Source organism: Neomonachus schauinslandi, chromosome 1 (assembly GCF_002201575.2).
Source record: "Neomonachus schauinslandi chromosome 1, ASM220157v2, whole genome shotgun sequence".
NCBI lineage: Eukaryota > Metazoa > Chordata > Mammalia > Carnivora > Phocidae > Neomonachus > Neomonachus schauinslandi.
The window spans coordinates 428,883-453,777 of record NC_058403.1 but is presented as its reverse complement, the minus strand read 5'-3'; the positions used below and the strand labels follow the sequence as shown (position 1 = coordinate 453,777).

The 24,895-nt window shown below is 45.7% G+C and overlaps 1 protein-coding gene across 1 annotated transcript in view; it reads left to right on the top strand.

Moving 5' to 3' along the window:
* The window catches only part of PCNT (pericentrin), a 143,667-nt gene that overhangs the window by 10,471 nt on the left and 108,301 nt on the right, over positions 1–24,895 (top strand). Inside the window, 4 exon segments of the mRNA XM_044918911.1 lie at positions 19,744–19,878; positions 21,422–21,677; positions 23,393–23,448; positions 24,586–24,760. Coding sequence (XP_044774846.1) covers positions 19,744–19,878; positions 21,422–21,677; positions 23,393–23,448; positions 24,586–24,760 — 622 coding nt within the window.

The following is a 24,895-nucleotide window of genomic DNA, read 5'->3' as shown; positions in this document are numbered from 1 at the left end:
CCTCCTACGTTGTGGATCCAGGCTAGGCGTTACCTCCTACGTTGTGAATCCAGGCTAGGCGTTACCTCCTACGTTGTGGATCCAGGCTAGGCGATACCTTCTATGTCGTGGATCCAGGTTAGGCGTTACCTGCTAGTCATGGATCCAGGCTAGGCGATACCTTCTATGTCGTGGATCCAGGCTAGGCATTACCTCTTAGTCATGGATCCAGGCTAGTCATCACCTCCTAAGTCGTGGATCCAGGCTAGGTGATACCTTCTACGTTGAGGATCCAGGCTAGGCGTTACCTCCTAAGTCGTGGATCTGGGCTAGGCGTTACCTCCTGGTCGTGGATCCAGGCTAGGCGTTACCTCTTAGTCATGGATCCAGGCTAGGCATTACCTCCTAAGTCATGGATCCAGGCTAGGTGATATCTTCTACGTCAAGGATCCAGGCTAGGTGTTACCTCCTCAGTCGTGGATCCAGGCTAGGCATTACCTTCTCAGTCGTGGATCCAGGCTAGGTGTTACCTCCTAGTCGTGGATTCATTTTGATGCATCTGAGCTGTTACCTCCCCCACCTCTCGCTGGGGTGTGACTGGCCTGTGGGAAGGCCTGGGGCGGGGTCAGTGTCGGGAGTGGTGGGCCAGAAGAGCAGGCACAGCCGTGCTGGTGGGCGTCCTCCGGCTCCTGTGTGCAGAAGGAGTTCAGTTGCCTAGGGCGGGGTTGTTGTTTCCTGGGCAGTCCTGCCCATGCCCCCTGTGCTCCTGGGGTGACTGTGACTCCTGGTGAGGGGTCCTGCCAGCCGAGACCTTTGCCTGTAGCTTCATGCCACTTTTGGAGGAGACACTGATGGCTGTGACCTGGTTTTCGCTGCGTGGGGAAGGGAAGTTGAGTTAATTCTGAGTTATCTCAGCCATTTGAGGGGCCTGGGGGGACAGTGGTGCAGACGTGTTTCTGTCCTCACCTGTGGACAGGGAGGGAGGTGTGGCCAGGGATCTGCTTTTATACAGTCACCATGGCATAGCATTTTGGTTTTTTACTTATAACTGTTACTACAAGTAGTAATTTTCTACTTCAAGCAGTATTTTAAACCCAGAAGCTGATGAAATATGTGGGCTCTTTCTCTAGAAAGACGTGCATGCTCATTCAATCAAGATTTTGCTTACAGGGGCGCCTGGGTGGTTCAGTGGGATAAGAGTCCGCGTCTCGATCTCAGCTCAGGTCTTGATCTCAGTATTGTGAGTTCAAGCCCTGTGTTGGGCTCCATGCTGGGTGTGGAGCCTACTTAAATTTTTTTTTTTTTGCTTACCACATGTGTTGTCTGTGAATGCCAGCAAGGATCCTGCACTAACTTTCCATGTGAGGGCTTCCCCTGCCCAGCAGTTCTGCTTATCTGACCTTCTCGGCTGCAGAATTCTTCTGCAGTCTCGGTGGCTACAGACGAGGGAGAGAGACACTCCTCTTTATGTCTCCTGGCTCTTAAAATGGTGGGCAGTGGTCAGGCATCTGACAAAGGTTTTTTTTCAGAGTTGTTACTTTAATGAGCTAATGGTAATCATAAGCTAAAAATGTAATCATCAGATGTTATTCCTACCCGTTCTCAGACGTCTGTTCTTACGGTTTCCAGAAGCCTGAAGTTCCACAAGGGCATTCAATTCCCTTGATCTGTACACTACCCCTCCCCGCCCCCGACTGAACTTTGTAATGTAGTTGTTAAAGTAATCTGTTGTTCATCTTGAAGAATTGACCATATTTTGGATTTTGTTGTTTGCATCCCTGTGGGTTGTTGGAAAGGGTCCTCTGGCACCCTGTACCTCTGGTGTATAGTTTCTATAAACTGGTACTTCAGTCTAGATTAGAGGCTTGATCAGATTATGGTAGTTGGGTTTTTTTAAATTAATTTTCCTTTCAAAATTTTATTTAAAGTCAATTTAGTTAACATATTGTGTATTACTGGTTTTAGCGGTAGAGATCAGTGACTCATCAGTTGCATACAACACCCGCCACTCATTCCATCACGTGCCCTCCTTCATGCCCGCCCACCACCCAGTTACCCGACCCCCTACCCCCATCCCCTCCAGCAACCCTCAGTTTGTTTCCTAGAGTTAGGAGTTATGCTAGTCGTTTAATGGCAAGAATATTTTGTAACTGTGCACTTCTGTCAGAAAGCATACAGTGCCTGGTGGTCTCTTGTGGTGTTACGGTTACCAGTGGCTTTAGGCCCAGTCTGCACGCTTGTCCACGTCAAAGGTCCTTGTGAACTTTTTATCTCAGGTTTTGGTAGCCAGTGTGGGTTATTGCCTAGAACTGTTACTTCACCAGTGAGCACAAAATACTAATATTTCAGTTCTGCCATTCTTTCCTTACTGATTGTCATATTCTATAAGGAGAACTTCCCTTTATCGGTTATTTGGTTACCCCGAGGTCCAGTTTGCATTGGGAAGGCAGGGAAAATGCTTCATTCTTTCCCTTTAGCCACCGGTTTAAAAAAGTTACTCATTTCCCTGGGCTACACTTCTCCAGATGTGACCAGTGAAATGGTTTTCTTGAGCATCACTGTAAATTTGCCTGTTTTCAGTGATGTGTCATGAGCACCTCATGCGTCTGTTACTGTGCTGCTCAGATTTTCCCATCTTTGACCGGGGAGAGCATCCTTAGTTTGACCCTCCACAGTCAGAACTATGAGGGCAGCCTTGCTTTTGGGAAAAAAATGTTGCGGGTCAGCTTGTACATTTCCTGCTCCAGCCATTTCTCCACAACTCCTGGCTCCTCCTAGTGGGAAATAGTATTCAGAAACATGATCTGGACATTAGGGGTTTCATTGTTTCTAGGTCATGTCAGTGAATAGTTAGGGTTTTGTTTTATAGTTTATGAGTTCATACTGACATTTTCAGATTAATAGGTTACGATTCTACTTAAGTTTGAAATTTCTAACATTAAAAACGTATGTTTCTAGGGGCGCCTGGGTGGCTCAGTCATTAAGCGTCTGCCTTCGGCTCAGGTCATGATCCCAGCGTCCTGGGATCGAGCCCCACATCAGGCTCTCTGCTCGGCCGGGAGCCTGCTTCTCCCTCTCCCACTCCCCCTGCTTGTGTTCCCTCTCTAGCTGTCTCTCTCTCTCTGTGTCAAATAAATAAAATAAAATCTTTAAAAAAAAAAACCAAAAAAACCAAAAAACATATGTTTCTAACATGAACATAATTACCCAGTTGCTTTTCTCTACATATAGTTTTAAAATACCAGCATTATCCATAACCATGTGATATCTTTGCGTTTTTTGTCCTTTAGGTATTTTCCACAGTGATGTGCAAATTACTTTCTTTTAAAGTCACTTGAAATAGTTTTGCTTTATGTGATTAAGCTGGGAACTTAATATATTTATATTCATTTGTTTTATTTTCTCTTCATGTTTTAGGGATTTTTTTTCATTTGTTTTAGCTTTACAATTGTGTAAAACATCAACGCCGTTCCAAAATTAAATCTATAAAGTCAAAGTATATTTAGATGGTTTGACTAATATATGCCTGTTCCTTACATACTATTTCTTTCCTTGTTTTCTAGGTAACTATTTAGTTGCTTGCTTATTGTCATATTTCTAAAAATAGAAGCAAATATGTGCATATATTCCTCACCATCTATTTCTTTAGTGGCAGGATACTTTACATACTTTTCTGTATCTTGTTTTTTTCACTTACAGTATCCTGGCAATCACATCACAGCAGTTTAAGCATCCGACTCTTGATCTTAGCTCAGGTATGGAAGATAGGGTCGTGAGTTCAAGTCCCACGTTGGACTCCATGTTGGCTCTGGAGCCTCCTTAAACACAAATAAACAAATAGTTCATTATCTAAGAAAAATGAGAAGTAGTTTTTTATGATTACCAACATATTTGCCAATTCCAGGGCTTTTGTTTGTTGGTGTTGACCCCATTTTTCATCATGTATCATTTTTCCTTAGCCTGAAGAACTTCCTTTCAACAGTTTTTTTGGTAGTGCAGGTCTGCTGATGAATTTTCTTGGTTTTTGTTGTTGTTTGTCTGAACATGACTTTGTTTTGACTTTATATTTGTAAGAAATTTTTACTGGATGTAGAATTTGAAGTTGATAGTTTTGTTTTTGCAGTACATTTACCTTGTGTTCCCATGGTCTTTGGGCCTACATAATTTCTGAAGATATCTGCTGTCATTCTTCATTCCTCTTTCTGCAGAGTCTTTTCTTTCTTTTTTTGGGGTACTTTTATTTATTTTTTTATTTTTTAAAGATTTTATTTATTTGACAGCAAGAGAGGGAACACAAGCAGGGGGAGTGGGAGAGGGAAAAGCAGACTTCCCATGGAGCAGGGAGCCCGATGCGGGGCTCGATCCCAGGAGCCTGGGATCGTGATCTGAGCCGAAGGCAGATGCCTAATGACTGAGCCACCCAGGTGCCCCGTACCTGGTGGTCTTTTGTATATCTTCAGAGAAATGTCTCTTGAGGTCCTTTACTCATTTTTTAATTTTTTAAAAAGATTTTATTTATTTATTTGTCAGAGTGAGCAAGCGCAAGCAGGGGCAGCTGCAGGCAGAAGGAGAAGTAGGCTCCCCACAGAGCAGGGAGCCCGATGCGGGGCTTGATCCCAGGACCCTGGGATCATGACCCAAGCCGAAGGCAGACGCTTAATGACTGAGCCACCCAGGCACCCGTTTTGGGGGTACTTTTAAAAACTTTTGTTTTTATTTCTAGTTTCCACCTGTTTCATTATGATGAGCCTAGGGAGGTTTCCTTTGTGTTTATACTGCTTGGGATTTGTTGACCTTAATGGAACTTTGGAATTTGGAAAATTTTTGGCCATTTCTTCAAATACTGTTTCTGTTTCCTCCCATCCCTCTCCCTCTGTGACCTTGAATTTATATACTGCAAATTGTTTAGTGTTATCCTGTGGGTCGTTTAGACTTTGCTTTATTTACTTATTAAATTTTTTTTTCCAGTCTGTGTCTCTCTGTGCTTCTTTTTAGATAAGCTTCTATTGCTCTGTCTTCAAGTAACTGATCTTTTCTTTGGCAATATCTACTCTGTTAATCCGTTTCAGGTATTTTTATTATTTTTCACTCCTCATCGTGTTCATGTTTTCCTTTAAATACTGGTTATCAATGTAATAGCTATTTTAATGTCCTTGTCTGCTAATTCTATCATCTCTGTCATTTTTGGATATATTTCCATTGGACTGATTTTTTTTTAGTTATGGGTCACATTTCCCACCTTTTGGCATGTTTAATAATTTTTGATTGGATGTCAAGCATTGTCAGTGTTAACATTGTTGAGTGTCTGGACTTTGCTGGTTTAGCTTTTGTTTTGGTAAGCATTTGACTTTTGAAAAAAATTTTTTTTCATTGTTGATTTGCAGGAATTCTTTTTTTTTTTTTTTAAGATTTGTTTATTTGAGGTGGGGAGGGGTAGGAGAGGGGCAGGGGGAGAGGAAGAGGGAGTCTTAAGCAGACTCCGTATGGTGAGGAGCCAGTCGCATGGCTTGATCTCATGACCCTAAGATCACGACCTGAGCTGAAACCAAGAGTTGTACACTTAACTGTGCCATTCAGGTGCCCTGATTTGTAGGAATTCTTAATATTCTTCATATCTGTCATATGTTAGATATATGTACTGTGAATATTTTTCCTCAGTCTTGCTTGCTTTGATGAAGTTGAATTTATCAGTTTTTCCTGTGGTTAGTACTTTTTATGTCCTGTCAAAAAAATTTCTCTTAGCCCTGAGATTGTGAAGTTATTTTTCTATGTCTTTTGAAAAGTTTATGGTTCTGCTTTCTATGTTTAAATCTATGATTCATCTCAAGTTACTTTTTGTGTATTGAGTACCTTGACTTTTATTTTCCTGATTTTTGAATTTTTTTTTTGAAGTTTTGTCTATTTAAGTAATCTCTGTACCCAGTGTGGGGCTTGAACTCACGACCCCAAGATGAAGAGTTGTATGCCTTACCAACTGAGCCAGCCAGGTACCCCTGATTTTTGAACTTTAATAAATGAAATAATGAGTATGCATGTCTTGAGTCTAGATCTTTTTATCCAGTGTCTTGTTTATGAGGTTCATCCATGTTAAGAGCTGTAGTTTGTTCATCTTTGTTGTTGTATAGTATTTCACTGTATGGATGTACTTCCATCCATTTGCTCCACTGTTATTTGGCATTTGCTGTGTACATTCTTATACAAGTCTCTTGGTGTACATGTGTACATGTTTTCATTGAGGCTATAGGTAATTATTGGATCATTACACATGTATGTGTTCAACATGTGTATGTTGAACTATGTAAAACAGTTGTTTAGTTTATATTTTTAGTAGTGACATGTAAGTTTTACTTGTCCCATAACATCTGCAATTGGTATTGACAGTCGTTTTTGTTTTGTTTTTCCTCTACATTAACAGTTTGGTGGAGTGGAGTGTTTGTTTTTTAAGATTTTATTTATTTGAGAGAGCAAGCAAGTGAGTCGGGGGAGGATCATGCGGAGAGGGACAAGCAGACTCAGTGCAGAGCATGGAGCCTGACACGGGGCTTGACCTCATGACCCTCACGTCACAACCTGAGCCGAAATCAAGAGTTGGAGGCTTAACTGACTGAGCCACCCAGGCGCCCCAAGTGAAGTGTATTTTAGTGTCCTGCAAGACTGGTCAGACGTTCCAAGAGATTAGTAGGATTCATTAACAGAGAAGAGTCATATAATCATCTCAGTTGCTTCAGAAAGAGCCCATATTTTTATGGTATTGTGACCTGTACCTTTCCCTCCTTGTCAGTGCTGGCCTTATCTGATGAGCCAAGAGGTCTGTGGATGAGCCGTGTGGGATGGTGAAGACTGGGGACCGAGGTTTTATTTGTAGGAAGGCTTTTAATTACGGACTCCATTTATTTGGTAGTTATCAGACTATTCACTAATGTTTTCCTCAGAATTTGTGTTTTCATCAGAACTTCCAGTTTTTGTCATTAATTTTTTCATAGGAATATTCTTTTTAGTGGCCGTGGCATCGATATTGTTGACCCTTTTCATTTTTTAAAGGTGAGTATTTGTGCCTTTATTAGTCTCGCCAGAAGTTAATCCTTATTATTCTTATAAAAAATTAACTATAGGGGCGCCTGGGTGGCTTAATCAGTTGAGAGTCTGACTCTTGGTTTCAGCTCAGGTTATGATCCCATAAGTCATGGGATTGAGCCCTATGTGTGTGTGCTCGCTTGCTCTCAAATAAGTAAATCTTTAAAAAAATTACGTATAGCCTTTATTCTTTTATATACCATATTTATATTTGTTTAGTTTTTGCTCTTACTGTATGTAGTTTCTTATTTTAAATTATGTTTGGTTATAATTTTATTGTTTTTCTAGCTTCTTGAGATAGATACACAGATCATTGATACCCAGGCTTTAAAATACATATGCGGTCAAGCTTACTGGCTTTTCTCTGTGTGTGACTTTACCTTCATTCACAATTTTTCAAATTTCTATTATTTTTCACGACAAGTTATTTTTAATTACACGCTTATTTTAAAATTTTTATGTGAATAGGTAAAGTAGCATGTTAGGAGTGCGCCTGGCTGGCTCAGTTGGTAGGGCATGCAACTCGGTCTTGGGGTTTTAAGTTCAAGCCCCACAATGGGTATAGAGATGACTTAAAAATAAATCTTGGGCACCTGGGTGACCCAGTCAGTTAAGTGTCTGACTTTGGCTCAGGTCGTGATCTCAGGGTCTTGAGATCAAGCCCCACATCGGGCTCCCTGCTCAGTGGGAAGTCTGCTTCTCCCTCTCCCACTGCCTGCCATTCCCCCTGCTTGTGCTCTCTCTCTCTCTCTGTCAAATAAATAAATAAAATCTTTAAAAGAAAAATAAAATAGCCTTTAAAAAAAGCATGTGTAGGATGGAGTCATCATTATCTTCCTCCTGTATGCTGAGTTATGCATTAGATTTCTTGATGAGGCCACTTTATAATTATGCATATGGCCTTGGTGCTGTAAGAAGCAGATATTTTGGCTTTCTTGTCATAGAGTTGTACATCATGAGTTCAATCAGAAAAGCAAAGTTTTTTTATATTCATTGTAAGATAATGATAGTTCTTGAGGATTTACTGTGTCTCTAATCTAATTGTGGGCACTAAGACAGGAATAATTTTGTATTTAGAAGAATGATCTTCTGGAAAGTAAACTTCCAGGAAAGATTCACTCTTACAAGCCCAGCGCAGACCGCTGTCTTCCCTGCGTGTCTGTTGGTGCCCCTGTAGAACCTTCATGTCAGAGCTGGTCTCTGAACACGACTAAAGGTGTCTTTGTTGTACTTGGCCCATATGGAGCTTTTTAGAAGTTTCACTTCTACGGGCGTTTAATGAGCTTATTGAATAGCATAAGATGAGATGAATGTGGGTGTGTGAGAAATAGTAACGTTTTCCAACATATAATAAATTTCTTAGTTTGGTTTATTTTATTTTTTAAGATTTTATTTATTTATTTGACAGAGAGAGACAGCGAGAGAGGGAACACAAGCAGGGGGGGTGGGAGAGGGAGAAGCAGGCTTCCCGCGGAGCAGGGAGCCCGATGCGGGGCTGGATCCCAGGACCCTGGGATCATGACCTGAGCCGAAGGCAGACGCTTAATGAATGAGCCACCCAGGCGCCCCTCTTAGTTTGGTTTTAAAAGTATACTTTATGTGAGACACTTGTGACTTTAATGCTCTTTAGATCTAGGAAAATAACTGGAAAACAGCCTAGGAGGAACAGTGCCTGAAGTGGAAAAAGCCCAGTTGGCACTTGGTTGTTTCCCTTGTGGTCTCCTCTGCTGAGGCAGTCCCAGGATGATACCCTAGGCAGGGCCACCCTCCAGTGGTGGGTGGGCTTGTTGTGTAAGGAAACCTGCTAAGCTGGGTGAAATAATTCTGTCAGTTAACTCAGTGTCTAAGCTCTTTTTTATGTTGAGTGTTTTAGTTTTAAGACCAAAAGACTAAAAAAATTGGAAATAGCAGACAGCTGGAAAATGCAGCCTAACATGAAAATTCTTTAACGAAAGTTAATTTGTAGAAGTTTACATATCATAATTTTGATACACTCTTTCAGATAAACATTCTAAATCCTTAGGGTAAAGGAAGTAAATTGCTAATCTGAGCGGAAATGTCGAATTCTAAGAATATATAAATAAAGCATGTTTGTAAGCAACTTTAAGATTTGAGTTTTTTCAGGAGGTTATAAGTAAAGATAGACTTGCAAAAGGACTTACGGTAAATGTTCAGGATCTAGCCATCTTCCCTCACAATTTAAGTGGAGTGCATGATGAAAAGATATTTTAATCACTGCAATAGTCATCTCCATTCTGGCACTTAACTGAGAAATGGCAGAAAGCAGTATTTGATCTTTCAGTTATGTGGGGAACAGAGTAAGTACATGCCATTTCTTGTAAAAGAACCATCCAAAAATTGCTCGGAGGTCAAGAATTTCAGAGGAAAATCACCTTCACAAAAACTTGTATTTGAAGATTTAAAATGTACGGCTGTAGGAGGTTTAGGAAGTATGTTCCAGAACTCTTCCAACTCCAAGTTGTGTGGATTGCCACCATTTATCATCTGGTGGGTCCAGTGGACCCTCTTTACTTTTTAAGTTTCACAAGTAATTTACAGGAGTAAGAATAAAGCAGTAAAGGGACTCCTGGGTTGATCCGTCGGTTAAGCATACGACTCTTGATTTTGACTTGGGTCATGATCTCAGCATCATGAGATCAAGCCCCGTATCAGGCTCTGTGCACAGCATGGAGTCTGCTTGTCTCTCTCACTCCCCATTTGCCCCTCCCTTTCTCTCTCTGTCTCTCGATGAATAAATCTTAAAAAAAAAAAAAATGAAGCTGTAAGTTAAAATGATATTAACAATTTTGACACCTCTTAATATCAAGTAAATTTTGGCACATAAAGATAAAAAATGAAAGAGTATTGATACGCTTTTAGCAAAGTAGGATGGTGGAGGTTCTTGATGTAAAATACCATGAATTGGAATCCTTCATGTGAGTGACCAACTGGATGAGACTACCATGCTTCCTCTTTCTCTTCAGATATATTGTTTTGTTCACTTACTGATTCCTGATTTTGAGAAAATTGATTATCGTAATCTGAGACTTCATTTTTACTGTCAGTTTTGCTGTCATCCTTGGCCTCAAGTGCTGCCCTCTTTGCATTCATCTTTTAATTCATTTGATGATTGTGAAAATCTTCACTGTCAGTTTTCTTCTCATTGCCATTTTGGGAGGAAAATGAAAAGTTCTTAATGAATTGTCATGCTGGAGACAGGCTGCAGGGATGGTCTCCAGTGATTAGGAAAACAAAAGGGTGGTGACTTCATTGCATTGCCTCCTTGTCCTTTAGACAGCTCCTTTCTCTTGTTTTCTCAGTATTTGGGCTGTTGTTAGCATAGGTGGGAAAAACTGTTGAGTATGATGAAATAATCCTTAGGATGATGAAGTGGCATCGTGATAGAGGAGAACAAGATTGCTCAGAGCTATCTGGCATCTTAAATATACACAAGGGTCTAGTGGACCCATGTAGTAATTACAAAATAAAATATGTTTTATTCTTTTTTTTAAAGAAGTAAGTAAATTTTTTTCATTGTGCTTTAGAAGACCCATAAGAGAAAATTTAGGAAGTATTAGTCCTTTCACGTAGTTATAACTGCCTAAAAAAGAAACAATTACAGTTGGGTCCAGCAGACCCTGATGCATACGCAGAGTTAAGGTGATGCTGTGGTTAATGACCACAAAGGCATGAGAGAGATTTAGGTGTGGAATGCTGCCTTTGATTTCACATTTCAAACATAGATTATCTTTAGACATCACCCAACTTTTTTGCAGAGTCATTATCAACTCATTTTGCACAGCAGATTAAAAGCCCAGAATTACTGTGAATTCATGGGCAGAAAAGCCATCAGGGATAATTTCATTGGGAAACTTTAAACTCAAGTTTGAGATGATTTCTTTTTCTTTTCTTTTTTTTTTTTCCAGATTTTATTTATTTGTCAGAGAGAAAGAACGAGAGAGAGAGGGCATGCACACAAGCAGGGGGAGCAGCAGAGGCAGAGGGAGAAGCAGGCTCCCCGCTGAGCAAGGAGCCTGACGCGGGACTCGATCCCAGGACCCCGGGATCATGACCTGAGCAGATGCTTCACTGACTGAACCCCCCAGGCACCCCTGAGATGATTTCCAAAAAGAAACTAAAAATACTGTTTCTACACATTACTAAGGAAAAAATTTATCTAAAAACGGAAAATCCTGAAGATGAAATATTTGAACTTAAAAGAGCTTAGGAAATATGCATGTGTCTGAAAGGTTAACATTTATTGAGAAACTAAAATTTAGTAATTTAAGTGCCATGCACACAGTGAAATAAGGAAGCAGAATTCATTAACTAGAAGAGCAGCAGGGTGCCTGGGTGGCTCAGGTGGTTAAGTATCCAGCTCTTGGTTTCAGCTCAGGTCATGGGACTGAGCCCCGTGTCAGGTTCTGCACTTAGCATGGAGTCTGCTTGTCCCTCTCCTTCCCCCTCTGCCCTTCCCCACCCCACAAATGAATAAATAAAATCTTAAAAAGTAAAGGGGCAGCAACATCATTAGGAAAATGAGTTGCATAAAAAATGTTTAGAGATTGAGAATTGTTTATGGAGGAAAGTGCATTCTGAACAGGTAGGAATGGAATTGATGTGGGCATTTGGATGTGTGGGCAGGAAGGCCTGAGGTTGCAGCTCTGGATGTTGCTGTAAATGCTCTTCTCTGGCCCTTCCCCTCTTAGTTGGAGGACCTCAGTGGAGAGAGGACAGGGCACTTGGAGCAGCCACAGCAGAAGCTGGATGGCGACCATCTGGAGCAACCTGGGGTATTCTCTCCCATCTCTCACAGAGGTATTCTTCAGGGTCCTCTGTTAAAGTATGTTTCTTGTCAGAGGATTTCTCCCTATTGTGGTAGAAATCCAAACCAGAGAGAGGACTCAGTATCTGAAGGACCCTGTCCCTTCAAGAGTAGAAGCTTAGAGCAAGGATAGCTAGGTACAGAGCTTCCCCTGCAGGCCTCACTTCCTTGGTGTTGCCCTTGCACAGAAACTCTTTCTGGAGACCCTTCTGATGGAGCCCAAATCTCCCTTCCTTGGGACTTTTGATCTTTCCTTCCAGATGTTGAAGAGAAGGTTGCCTTTCATGCACTGAGGATAGTGGTCATGTCTGCCTTCCCTCATTGACCCATTTCCCTATTGTTGCAGTGTGTTTCCTGGGCCTGGCCTTCATTTCTCTCATAATCAGTTGTATGTATGTGTCCCAGTTTCTGCCACAGGACTTGGCATGAACTCCACATGTGTTGGATTAATTATTTTTATTAATTTATTTTGTTTTAGCATTTGGAAGGAAATTTATTAGATGCTGAATTGATCGGTTTCCAACTGTTGTGTTAAAATTCTATATTTTAAACATTGGATCCTAGCTGGACTCAGTCCACATTACTTTAGGCAGTGAGCAAGTTTGGTTTTTAATTTGCATTATTGCAGGTGAGATCTAGATCATAGGCAGGGCCTGGAAAAATGATCTCTGGTGGGGTCCACAAAGCTCACCTTTAAATACATGTTTTTATACTTGTTTTGAACTGTGGCACAAAAACAAAAAATAATCCCTGTGACATACAGCATGTACGTGGAAAAGTAGAAATTACACAAGTGTACACACAGCCTAACAAGTATGCAGTAAATACCACATGATCCTCCTGCAGGTAAGACACAGGAAGTGCCGGACCTGCTACTGTCTTCCCTTAACCCTGAAGTCAACTCCATCCTGATTTCTGTGGCAGTTATGCTTTAGACTTTGTATAAATGGATCAGACATGGTGCTGGTGTTTTTTTTCCCTTTCCCTTCCAACATCTTTGCATCCTTGTGTTTTAGATGTATGTCCTGCTAAACAGTGGGGGGTTGATTTTTTAAAAATTATTCTGACAGTCTTTGTCTTTTTAGCGGATAGTATAATTCATTTACGTCTAATGTAATCACCGATGTGTTTGAGCTTATGTTTCATTTAATTTAGGCTTTCTGTTTGTTTTGTTTCCTTTTTTCTCCTTTTGCAGGGGCAGGGCTTTGGATTATTTTTTATGAGGATTTTTTTTTAATTCTTCCTTTATGCATTTTAAAGTAATATATTCAGTTTCTATTCTTTTAATGGTGAGCTTATTACATGCAACATTTATACCTTTCTATGTCTAAATTTAATCAGTACCTTCAGTCTTCGAAAGTACAGGATCTTAGAATACTTAAACTCCATTTATAAGTCCCTTGGTGTATGTTTTTGTTATTTTTTAATTATAAAATACACTTACCTTAAAATTTACCATCTTAACTATTTTTTTAGAGACTTATTTATTTTAGAGGGCATGCACGAGCAGGGTGGAGGGACAGAGGGAGAGGGAGAGAATCTCAAGCAGACTGCCCGCTGAGCGCAGAGCCTGACAAGGGGCTCCATCTCAAGACCCCAAGATCATGACCTGAGCCAAAACCAAGAGTCGGGTGCTTAACCGACTGAGCCAGCCAGGCACTCCTTAACCATTTTTACGTGCACAGCCCAATTGTATTAAATGCATTCATAATGTTTTGCGACCATCACCACCGTCCATCTCCATAGCTTCTGTCATACTGTAAAGCTGAAACTCTGTTGGCTTTAAACGTAAGTCCCCATTCCCCCTCCCCCAGCCCCTGGCAGCCACCATTCTACTTTCTGTCTCTGATTTTGACTCTTCTAGATACCTCACATAAGTGGAATCATGTAATTGGGTTTTTTATGACTGGCTTACTTCACTTAGCATGATATCCTCACGGTTCGTCTGTGTTGTAGCTTGTGACAAAGTTTTCTTCCTTTTTAAGGCTGAGTAATATTCCTTCGTATGGTTAGACCACTTTTTGGTAATCCATTCATTTGACGGTGGATGCTTGAGTCTCTTCCATGTTTTAGTTATTGTGAGTAATGCTGCTGCAGATAAGATGTGCAGATGCCTCTTTGAGACTCTGCTTTCAAGTCTTTTGGGTGTATGTCAAGAAGTGGAATTGCTAAATCAGATGGTAATTCTAATTTTAATTTTTGAGGAACCTCCGTACTGTTTTCCACAGTGGCTGCCTCATTCTACATTTCCACCAACAGTGCACGTCCTCACCAACACCTGTTTTCTCTTTTTTATAGTAGCCATCCTAATGAGTGTCACATTCCTTTTTGTTTAAGTAAACTCTGTGCCCATTGTGGGGCTTGAACTCACGACCCCGAGATCAAGAATTGCACGCTCCACCCAGGCGCCCCTGCATTCCTTTTTTTAAAAATAATTTTTAACCACACAATTCATTCATTCTTCTATTTATCCAGCTATTCATTGGTTTAAATAAACTTTTAATTCAGGAATAGTTACAGATTTACAGAAAAGCTGCCGAGCTAGTACAGACCCTTCCTGTGTATCCCTCACCCCACTTTCCCATCGTTAGCGTTTTAGACACACGGCACATTTGTCAAAGCTAAGGCATAAACTCTGCAACATTACTGTTAACTGAATAGACTTGCTTGGGTTTCACCAGTTTTCCCACTAAGAGCTTTTCCTGTCTGGGACCCCTCCCAGGACACCACATTGCTTTTAGTTGTCTTTCCTGCTTCGTCTCCTCGGGCCTCTGACGGTGTCTTAGTTTCTGGTGACCATTTTGAATAGCACTGGTCAGTTACTTTGGGGACTGTCCCTCAGTTTGGGTTTCTCTGATGCTTTTTCATTATTAGACTCAAGTTAGGGATTTGACCACAGAGGCGATGTGCCCTTGTAATCTCCTTCTACCCGGCAGGGTCAGCCGGGTTTCCCCTTTTGCACACTCTCCTCTTTGAAAGTGAGTCACTGAGTCCAGCACACACTTCAAGGGAGGGAAATTATGTGCTGCCTCCTGCAGGGAAGAGTAACGACACATTCTGTTTGTAATTCTTTTGTAAGGAAGATGTGCCTCTTCGTCCCCATTAATTTAATCACGTATTTATATCCGTATGGGCTCATGTGTATTTATGTTATACTTTGTGTTATAATTTCAAACTACGTTTTATCTCTTTTGTTGCTTCAGGTATTCCAGCTCTCGCCATTGGGAGCTTTTTTAGTCTGGCCCCTGTGTCCTGGTGACATGCCCCATCCTTTGTCTTATAAGCACATTCTGGCTTTCTTCAGGCTCATCTTGTGCTCTCCCTGCTTCAGTTCTGAGTCACCCATTTCTTCAGGGGGCCCTGGTTCCTTTTATTTGATGGTGGTAGAAACCAAGACCTGGGCACTGGGTATGGTCACTGCTTCTAGGTCGCTCAGCGGGTGCGTATGCACACTAGTCCGTGTGCACACACGGGTCTGTAGTTAATTCTGTATGTATCTGTCTGTATGTACATGTATTAAAGTAAGCTTGCGTGCATCCTGCCATCCCCGACTCCAGTCCAGCACCACAGGACTCCTCACAGAACGGCTCCACCCCTGCAAGTTTCCCTGTGCACCCCTTGCTGTCAGCCTTCCCTCCCTCCCCGGCCCCTGGTGACTGCCCACCTGTTTCTCTTCTGTACTTTTGCCTTTTCTGTGGTACAGTTGGAATCCTAGAATATATAGCCTTTTGGGTCTGACTTTTGAATCGTAGCAAAACAAATGTAAGATTCACGCAAGCTGTTTCTACATCAGAGCTCCCTTCTCTTCATTGCTTTATTGCATGGACGTGCCTGTTGGTCTGCTTATCTAGTGAAGGACAATGTCCTTGCCTCCACATTGTTTGTGATTATGATGTAAGGAATTACTTATTTTTTAGTGGTCAGTTCTTGTTTAGGGTTAGTATCGTAGTTCCGTCTTCTTCATCCTTTATTCCTTTTCTTCCGCGGTGGGGCCACGCTCCTTCTGTCTGCAGAACACGTGTTAGTATTTCCTGTAGCAAGACCCTTCTTATGCCATTGCCCCCAGGTGATGTTTTCCAGAATGTATTTTTGGTTTTTTCCCTTTGTTCCTGAAAGATAGTCCAACTGGTATGGACATTCAGGTTGGTGGTTGGTGTGTCACGTGCTGGGTGTTTGTCCAGCTCTGCCCTGGCTTCTGTGTCAGCTGTTGGTCCGCCGTTCTTTTGCCACCGCTGCTTTGCAGACTTCCTATTTGCTGTTCTGCAGTTTTACTTTAGTAGGCCTGGATGTGCACTTCTGTTCTTTTACTAGAGCGACATGGATCATGGGGTCTTTCTCGGTCTGTGGCTGATACCTTTCGCTTCTGTTGCTTCTAGAAAATCTCCAGGCAGTTTCTCCATGCATAGCGTCTGGCCCTTCTTTCTCCAGGGCCTGAAATTCCAGGGAAGGTTTTCAGAGCTCCTCTGTATACACTTGTCCCATCTTGTTTTCTGTACTTTCCTTCTTTTGGTTACCCTGAAAGATTTCATCGGGGTTATCTCTTCCTTTACTGACTCTGTTCGTGTGTGTGTCATCTGCTCTTAAATCTGTCTGTTGAGTTGTTGATTTTGTCTTTGCTGTCTGTATTTCAAGACATTCTGTTTGGATTTCTTAAAGACAGTGATATCATTTTGTATTATGTAACGTTTCCTAGAGATACTTTGAGGCTGCTTTTGTTTTAAGTGTAACTGTATCTTTTTATGAGCAAATTGGTCTGAATTTTGCCCAGTATTTAGAGGTGTGGTCAGTTCTTCACTGTAAGTTAACTGTATGGCTTGGGGTTATTTTGAGTTGCACACCTGTGTGGGGACCATTGTGGGTGCTGCCGAAGGTCTTTTCAGGTACCTGTTACCCTTCCTGTAGTAGCCTGTTGTGTGCTCACTTTTAGTGAGGTGTTTGCGTGGTTTCCCTGAGAATATCTGTGTCCTGGCTTGTGTGAGCCCCTCCAAATGGGTCCCAGATTTGTATCCGATTGGTGTCCCGGGAATAGCCCTTTGCTAGGACGGATTTTTTTTTTTTAAGATTTTATTTATTTGATAGAGCACAAGTAGGCAGAGCGGCAGGCAGAGGGAGAGGGAGAAGCAGGCTCTCCGCTGAGCAGGGAGCCTGAGGTTGAGGCTCGATCCCAGGTCCGTGAGCTGAAGGCAGATGCTTAACCGACTGAGCCACCCAGGTGCCCTTGCTAGGACTTATTTTTAGGTCAGTTTCTTTGCTTGGGGATTTCTGCATCCCATGGCATATATAAATTTGTCAACAAGTATGATGAGCAGGCCTGGGTTTTAATTTATCAGGAGAGACGCCCCCACCTCGCCTCCTCTGCCTCCTCATTTGGAGATGGGTGAGCTCCCTGGCCTTCCCGCACTCGGGCAGTGAGGATACGCGTCCTATCCTGCCGCACAGGCCTTCAGGACACCTGGCTGTGCCCGACAGTCTCATTTCTAACCGCCCTCCCAGCAAAGCCACCGATTCTGGGAGCGTGTGGTGCTCCCACGTGTCCCTGTCTCCCTAGATCGTTTTACGTTCCACATCCCTCCTATCTGGCACCTGGGCTGTTCCCTCCCTTAGAACATTTAGAGTCACTTTTGTTACATTTTATCCAACAATTCTGATGTTTGTAGCAAAAATGTTTTAAGATTCTGCGGTTTATCTTTAAAACTGGACATTCCTACATTACCTTTTACCATTGGCAAAAGCCCTTTAATTTGATGAAGCATCTGTAATGATATTTAATGGGCTCTGACACTCCCCTTGGAACAGTTTGCCTCCACGTTGTGGGCCCTCATAGATAGAGGGGTACTTGTGGGTGCGTCTTCCCAGCAGTGCTGAGTGCTTCCTGGGCATCACTGACATGTGCAGGGAGCAGTGGGAGCCTCTGCAGGGGTGGGGGATCAGGGCTGGGAAGGTCCCAGAGGAGCGAAAGGAGGGGAGGCAGAGCTGGTCCAAGGTCGCAGGGGCCTCCCTGGTGCAGGAGGCAAGTGCCAGGTGGGACAGCAGGAGGGACTGCCCCCAAGGGCAGCAGGTGCACTGAGTCTTTCAAGGGAGTGACAAGGTTGAATTTGTTTTCTGAATGCATCATCTGGTCTCCAAGCCAGTGACCTCACATTAGGCCGAGTGACCATGGGGGCCAGTCAGCTGCCCTCATGGGAATGGAGGGATGCCAGGACCGGCCTTGGGCTGCTGTGGGGTTGCTGTAAGGGGAGGCAGGAGTAGGAGCACTGTGAGGGTTTGGGGGTGCTGTTAACTGAGGTGGATAATGTTGGAGGAGCCCTAGCTTGGACGGGAAAATTCGGTTCGCTTTGAGTCTAAGGTGCCTTGTAGACAAGCCCCAGAGAAAGATCTGGGCTGTCACACAGGGGAAGCTGGGAGGCTTGCAGCTGTAGTGGCCTGCTGCGGGAGGGGCGTGGCCCGTGTGGGGTGGGGGCTTGGGGGGGTAGGGGAGACTGGGATGCTCACAGAGGGCCTGTAGCTTTTCTTTTCCCTTTGGATTGGTGATGTTGAAAATGTTCCCAGAGTTGGGAAATTTTTTTTAAGTAGGCTCTGAGCCCAGCACAGAGCCTAGCGTGGGGTTTGAACTCACGCCTCTGAGCTCAAGACCTGAGCTGAGACCAAGAGTCTGATGCTTAACTGACTGAGCCTTCCAGGTGCCCCCAAAGTTGGGAATATTAAGACAGAAACATTTTCGGGCGCCTGGGTGGCTCAGATGGTTAAACGTCTGCCTTCGGCTCAGGTCATGATCCCTGAGGATCCTGGGATCGAGTCCCACATCGGGCTCCCCGCTCAGCGGGGAGCCTGCTTCTCCCTCTGACCCTCTCCCCTCTCATGCTGTTTCTCTCTCGCTCGCTCTCTAAAAAATAAATAAAAATCTTAAAAAAAAAAAAAAAAAGAAACATTTTCTATGGCTTTTGACATATGTTGTCAGAATAGCTCGTAAGAAAAAGTTACACCAACTTTTCTGTCATTGACAGTGTTTGGTTGTTTCCCCTTGACCTTGGTGACATTGAGGATCAATATTATCACCAACTTTTGCTGATTTACTAGCTGTAAAATGTTTCAAATTTACATCTTCAGGTTCATTCAGCTTTTTTTGGCACCCACCACTTCCAGGCATTTTATGTACATTTTCCCTCCTGTAAGTATCACTTACGTACATTTTCCCTCCCGTAAGTATCCCCAGAGACAGCCTGGGGAGCTCACACTGCTGTCCAGTATCAGCACCTGCAGCGGCCTCTCTCTGGGGTTTTCCACTTTACCCTCAGCCACTTAAACAGGTTTAATGTTCTTTCATAGTTATTTTTATTGAGATATAATTCACATATACAAAATTCACCATTTTAAAGTATATATATCAGTGGTTTTTAATACAATCACTTTGTTGTGCAGCCATCACAACTGTCTAATTCCAAAGCATTTTCATTACCCGACAAGGAACCTCATGCCCATTAGCAGCCATTCCCCATTCCTCTGCCCTTGCAGCCCGGGCACCCACCAGCCGGCATTCTGTCCCTGTGGATTTGCCTGTTTGAACATTTCGTATTCTCACCACACAGTATGTGTCTGGCTGCTCTCACGGAGTGTGACGTTTGGAGGTTATCAGCGTCGTAGCTTCTCCTTATGGCTGAGTGATGCCCCCCTGGATGGCTTTTCCATATTGTGTTTATGCGTCCCCTGTCTGTGGCCACTTGGGTTGTTCCCACCTTCTGGCAGTTGTGAGTCGTGCTGCCGTGAACACTGCTGGGCTCAGTTCTCTCTGGTGTGTCGTAATTGTTTTTAGTGACTGTTTCCTCATGTGAATTCTCTGGGTCACGTCCTTTGCGCTCCTCCTCTAGGACTGTGAGCAAGAATATAAACTAGAAATTGCGGAACTGATGAGAAGACAGAAGGATGAGGTCGGCGCACAGCAGCAGGTGGCCGTGGAGCCCCAGCGGCCGACAGAGATGCAGCAGGTGCGGCTGCAGGCCCAGGTGACCCAGGATGCTCGGGCCCACTTCCAGGTCCTCGGGGTGTGGCCGATCCCTGCACACTCGCCCTGTAATTTGCACCAGTGGGCTTCGGGGTCTGGGAGGGTTGCAGGTAGGAGAGGTTTGTCACAGAGTGGATGGATGTGTGCTGCAGGCTTGCTGTGTGGGGGGCCTTTGAAAGGGCAGGGGGAGGGACGTGCGAGGACGCCTGGGGCAGTGGGTCTGGAGGTGCCAGTCACAGCACTGCTGGCGGTGTCCCTGTCAGCTGCCGCTCCTGCTCATTAAACACAGGTGGTTCCGTGGCCGTGAGGGGCCTCGAGGAAGAGAAGCCGGAGCCAGGCTGTCCTGGAGGCACATTCGACTCCCCTGGTGGCTGCCACCTACGGGAAGCAGAGGGTGCTCTGGACACGCCCTCGCGGCGGGAGGGCTGGTGCGCGTCCCTGCACCTCACTGTGGCTTCCCTGTCCTGCTGGAGCTCCTTACTGGCCTCTTTGGAGGCACATGTTCTTTTCCCATGGTTTCTGCTTATTACGCTCCTTTATCTTTTTTTATTTCTTCATTTTTAAAGATTTTATTTGACAGAGAGAGAGAGAGCATGAGCAGAGCAAGGAGCCCGATGCGGGGTTCGATCCCAGGACCCTGGGATCATGACCCGAGCCGAAGGCAGACGCTTAACCGACTGAGCCACCCAGGCACTCCCCTTTATTCATTTTATTTTTATGCTTTTTTGGGTGTCCCTTAAGTGCTAAGTTCCAGACGTGTTTTTCTGTTTGTGTTAACTGGGAATAAGGTATGCTTCCTGGAACCCTGACCTTCCTCCCCTTTCCCCAGGGCAGCGGAAGGAGCACAGATGCCCCATATCTTAGCTAGGCACAGAAGTGTCTCCTTTGTCTCCTCTGCCCACCTTCCAGAGCAGTGAAGTACAGAGCTTGCTTGTCTCTGGTCTGGAGCATGGGGTTCCTGATGGGATCATTAACTCAGCCACTGCTGGGCCCTGTTTGGCCTCACATTTTGCCCTCGTTGGCAGTGACTGTCCCGAGCCTCCTCCTGTCTGTATTCTGGTTCTCGTCCCATGGTTCCGACGGGGGTCTTGCAACATCTGGAATGGCTGCTCACCTGGCTCCAGCCAGGATGGGCCTATGGGCTGGGGAGCCTGCCTGAAGGGAGGTTGGGGCCTCCTGTGTGGCCGCGGGCTTTGTGTGGCCTGTGTCCTCGAGGAGGAACGGCCCCGGCCGTCTGCAGAGCTGCGGTTCAGGTGGAGGGAGAGCACATGTGGGCTACAGGGCTTCAGGATAGGATTGGGTGGCAGTTTTAGGTGGTTGGCGAGCTGCCAGGCTGTGCCCGGGCTGCCTGAGGTCCTGCGGGGAGCTGGCCGGTGTTACAGCACGAGGCTCGGAAAGCAGGTGTAAGAGCCTGTGGTGGTGGTGGGAGGGGGTCGCTGCTGCAGCGTCTTGGCAGACACGGCCACGCCAGGCAGCGTGCCGGTGCGCAGGTGAGCTGTGCAGCTGCTTTCCCCAGTGCCCAGAAGCCCCTGTCTGTCCTGCAGCCGGTGCCTTCCCTGGAGCTGGAGGCGCTGCGCCTGAGTCTGAGCAACATGCACACGGTGCAGCTGGAGCTGACCCAGGCCAACCTCCAGAAGGAGAAGGAGACGGCGCTGACGGAGCTGCGGGCCATGCTGAACGGTCGGCATGCCCAGGAGCTGGCCCTGCTGCGGAGCAGGCAGCAGCAGGAGCTCGAGCTGACCAGGGGGCAGCACGCGCGGGAGCGGGAGGAGACGGTGCAGCGCTGCAGCCGGGAGACAGGTACGGGGCTGCACGCCGGGCGTGGGCTTCCCCATGACTTGTCGGCGACATACAGGCCCCTACTGCTGGTTTTGGGGAGGCAGGCGGGGCACCCATCAGGGGCGTGTCCCACCCAGATCTCCCTGCCCACGCACAAGTGCCGCGTGCAGGACCCTGTCTGTGTCCTGGGTGGGGCGGTGTGCTTCCTGCGCTGTGGGGCTCTGCTGTCCCCTTGCCTTCTGTCCGCGCGTCCGGTGGGCTTGTGTTCGTTTCTGAAATGGTGTCGCGTCGTTGGAGGTGATCTGCTTGTGTGCTGGAAGTTTCTGTGTCCGCCTCTTTGACGGGACTGTCTGTGGCCGACCCAGATGCTCCTGGACACAGACCCCCACATCCCACAAGCTCCTCACTCTGCTCCCAGTGGGGCCACGTTGCGCCTGGTGGACGGCTTAGGCACCTTTTCCTTTGGTGGTTCTCTGGCCTAGACTGAGCTCTTTATTTACATCTAAGAGATAATTTTATGTTTTAATGTTTTTTTCCTACTTTTCTGTTAGTCACTACTTTCGTAAACAGTTTTGTAAACACCAGCTTGATTGTGCTGTAATTCACATACCATACAATTCTCCCATTTAAAGTGTGCGTTTCAGAGTCATGCAAACATCCCTACAGTCTAAGGTTAGAACATTCATCCCCCAGAAAGAAACCTGTGCCCATGAGCAGTCATCCCCATTTCTCTGCTCATCTGCCTGTTTCTTGAGTTTTTCATTTGAAAAATGAAAGCAGCGTGCGTGGCCCTGGATGTGTTGAAAGTCTTCCTCCTCCGAGTCCCACCCCCAGCATTCAGAGGGAGCCAGTCTTCTCAGGTTCTGGGGATACCGTCCCATGTTTCTTCATGTAGATTCGAATAAACATAAATAAGTAGTTTTATGTCCCCCCGTTTCTGCTCATTTTTGAAAATACAAAACATGTTTTACGTTGGGCCCTTTCCTATGCTGTTTTCTCTATGCTCACCCCTGGAGATGGGAACACAGAGGGGCACACGCCTACCCTCTGCTCTGTGAGGCTCTGCCTTGGCCTGGGCCCCTGTGACCTCCCCTCAGAGGTGGTGCCTGGCTTTTGCTTGAGCTCTGGGCTTGCTCAGGCCCCTCACCTTCCACATGTGGCTTTGGCTGGCCCCAGCTGCGCCTCAGCCCTTTTCCTGAGGTCCCTGCTTCTCTTCCTGGTGCCACACCCCCAGGTGTGCACACCTCTCAGTCCATGTCAGGCCACGCCCACTGGTCCAGCCTTCTCCCTCCTCTGCACTCCCAACACCTGGTACCTCTTTTCTTGTGGTTCTTCCTTGGGGCTCGGGAGCTGCTGGGTCCTAGAATGTCTTTGCCTGTCTGTCTTCCATACCTTGCCCGGAGTCTGGCACAGCGGGAGCCTGGACTCCAGGCCCAGGGTGCGTGAGGGCTGGTGTGGGGCAGACAGACCAGAGGGGGACTCGGGTCTAAGGTGCCCAGGGACCCCCCAGCTTGTGTGGCTGTCAGGCTGGCTGGAAGGCTCCGCCCTTGCTTTGGGCAGGAATATAATTCGTTCGTTATGTCACACGTGGAATTCATGTTCCCTCACAGACATGCCCTGTTGTCCTGGGAGTGTTGCAGAGTGTTCCTGTGGAGCGGCCTGTGCGTGCCGGCAGCCCTCTCCCCTCCAAGTGGTCAGACTCTGTGATCCCATCTGCTTTTATGTTTTTCTTGCAGCCGAGCTGAAGGAGAAATTACAGGCAGAAATGGAGAAGAACGCGAGGACGATAGAGGTAGACGTGGTTAGAAATGTCATTCTGGGTGTGCGGCATCTCCCTGTTCCCTCCATCCCTCCAGCTTGCCTGGAGTCCCCACGGGAAAGCCCCTCACCCGATTCAGACAGATACCCCATCAAAGCTTTATTGAACGTGCTGGTAGAAAATGCATTGCCTTTTGCTTTAGAGGAAAAGCATCCTTTTCTTTGGGCAGTTTGAATTTGTCAGCACAGCTTGTTATATAGCTTGTTATAGAACAACTATAACTTGTTCTATAACATGAAGCTCTTGCACCCTCAGTCTGCTCCCAGGTGGCCTCACTGTGCTCCGGGACTGACGGACGTGCCAGGGCAGGGAGGTGCCCTGTGGCAACTGAGTAAAAGTGTGGGGCGCAGATCCCAGGCACCTTGGGGAAGCTCGGGGCGGGGGAGCTGCTGTGCGGCCGATGCCGCAGCCGGCCCCATGTGCTGGGCTGACCACACGTCCTCTGCTGGTGCCCCTGATTTCAGCCCACAGCCCTCCTGGGGAGAGAGTTGTGTTCAGGGCGGGACACAGTTAGCGCCTCTCCGAAGAAGCCCCTCACTGGAACTTCTCATCCTGGCCATGGGTCCCTTTCTCAAGGCTGCATTTGTGGAAGGCCTGTTGGTGCTGGTGACAGCAGAGGAAGGGGCTGGTGAGGTCGGGGGACGTTAATGACGTTAGGGGGCACATATCGGACGTGGGGCACGTGGGTGTTTAGGTCCTGGCTGCTCTAATCGGGCAGTTGGTGGAGGGCGGCTGTTAGTCCCAGGTTAGAGGCTTGTGCCCCACCCCTCTAAGCTGGATGGCGGGGGACTCATTTCTTAGGGCACCTGGGGCCAGGCCAGCCCTCTGCAGAGGGCAGGTGATGTCACTGTAGGATCCTGGGTCCTTCATGGAGGACGGGTGTGTGAATTGTTGAGCATGACCTCCGTCCACGCTTTGTTTCTGGGCAGGTGGTCCTAGCTTTCTCTGCTCCTGTCCTTGTCTTTGGTGGGGACCATTCAGCTTCCTATAGTGACAGTCTGGTCTGGCACAGTGACTGCCCACACCTGGTTTTCGAATGCAATTTAGATTTCTTACCACAGATAGTCCACTGTTGGCCCATAGTCTTTTTTCTTTCCTTACTTGAATTAGAACCTGAAGCAAGACTGGGAATCGGAGAGGGGTTTATGCTTAGAAAACCTACGCAGAGAATTGTCTGCAAAGCATCGGTTGGAATTGGAGAATTTACAAGACCAGTTTAAGAAAGAATTGGCCGAACAGAAAGCTGAATTGGAGAAGATTTTTCAAGCCAAAACTCAGGCCGAATGTGAGTTTCAAATTAAAATGAGCAGGTTTGAAGAGGGGACTGAGTGCTTGTGTGGAATGCCAGAATGAAAGTCACGTGCCATGCCAGGCTCACGCTGGGCACGAGCGTCCTGCGTTTCGTTGCCAGAGGGGCTGT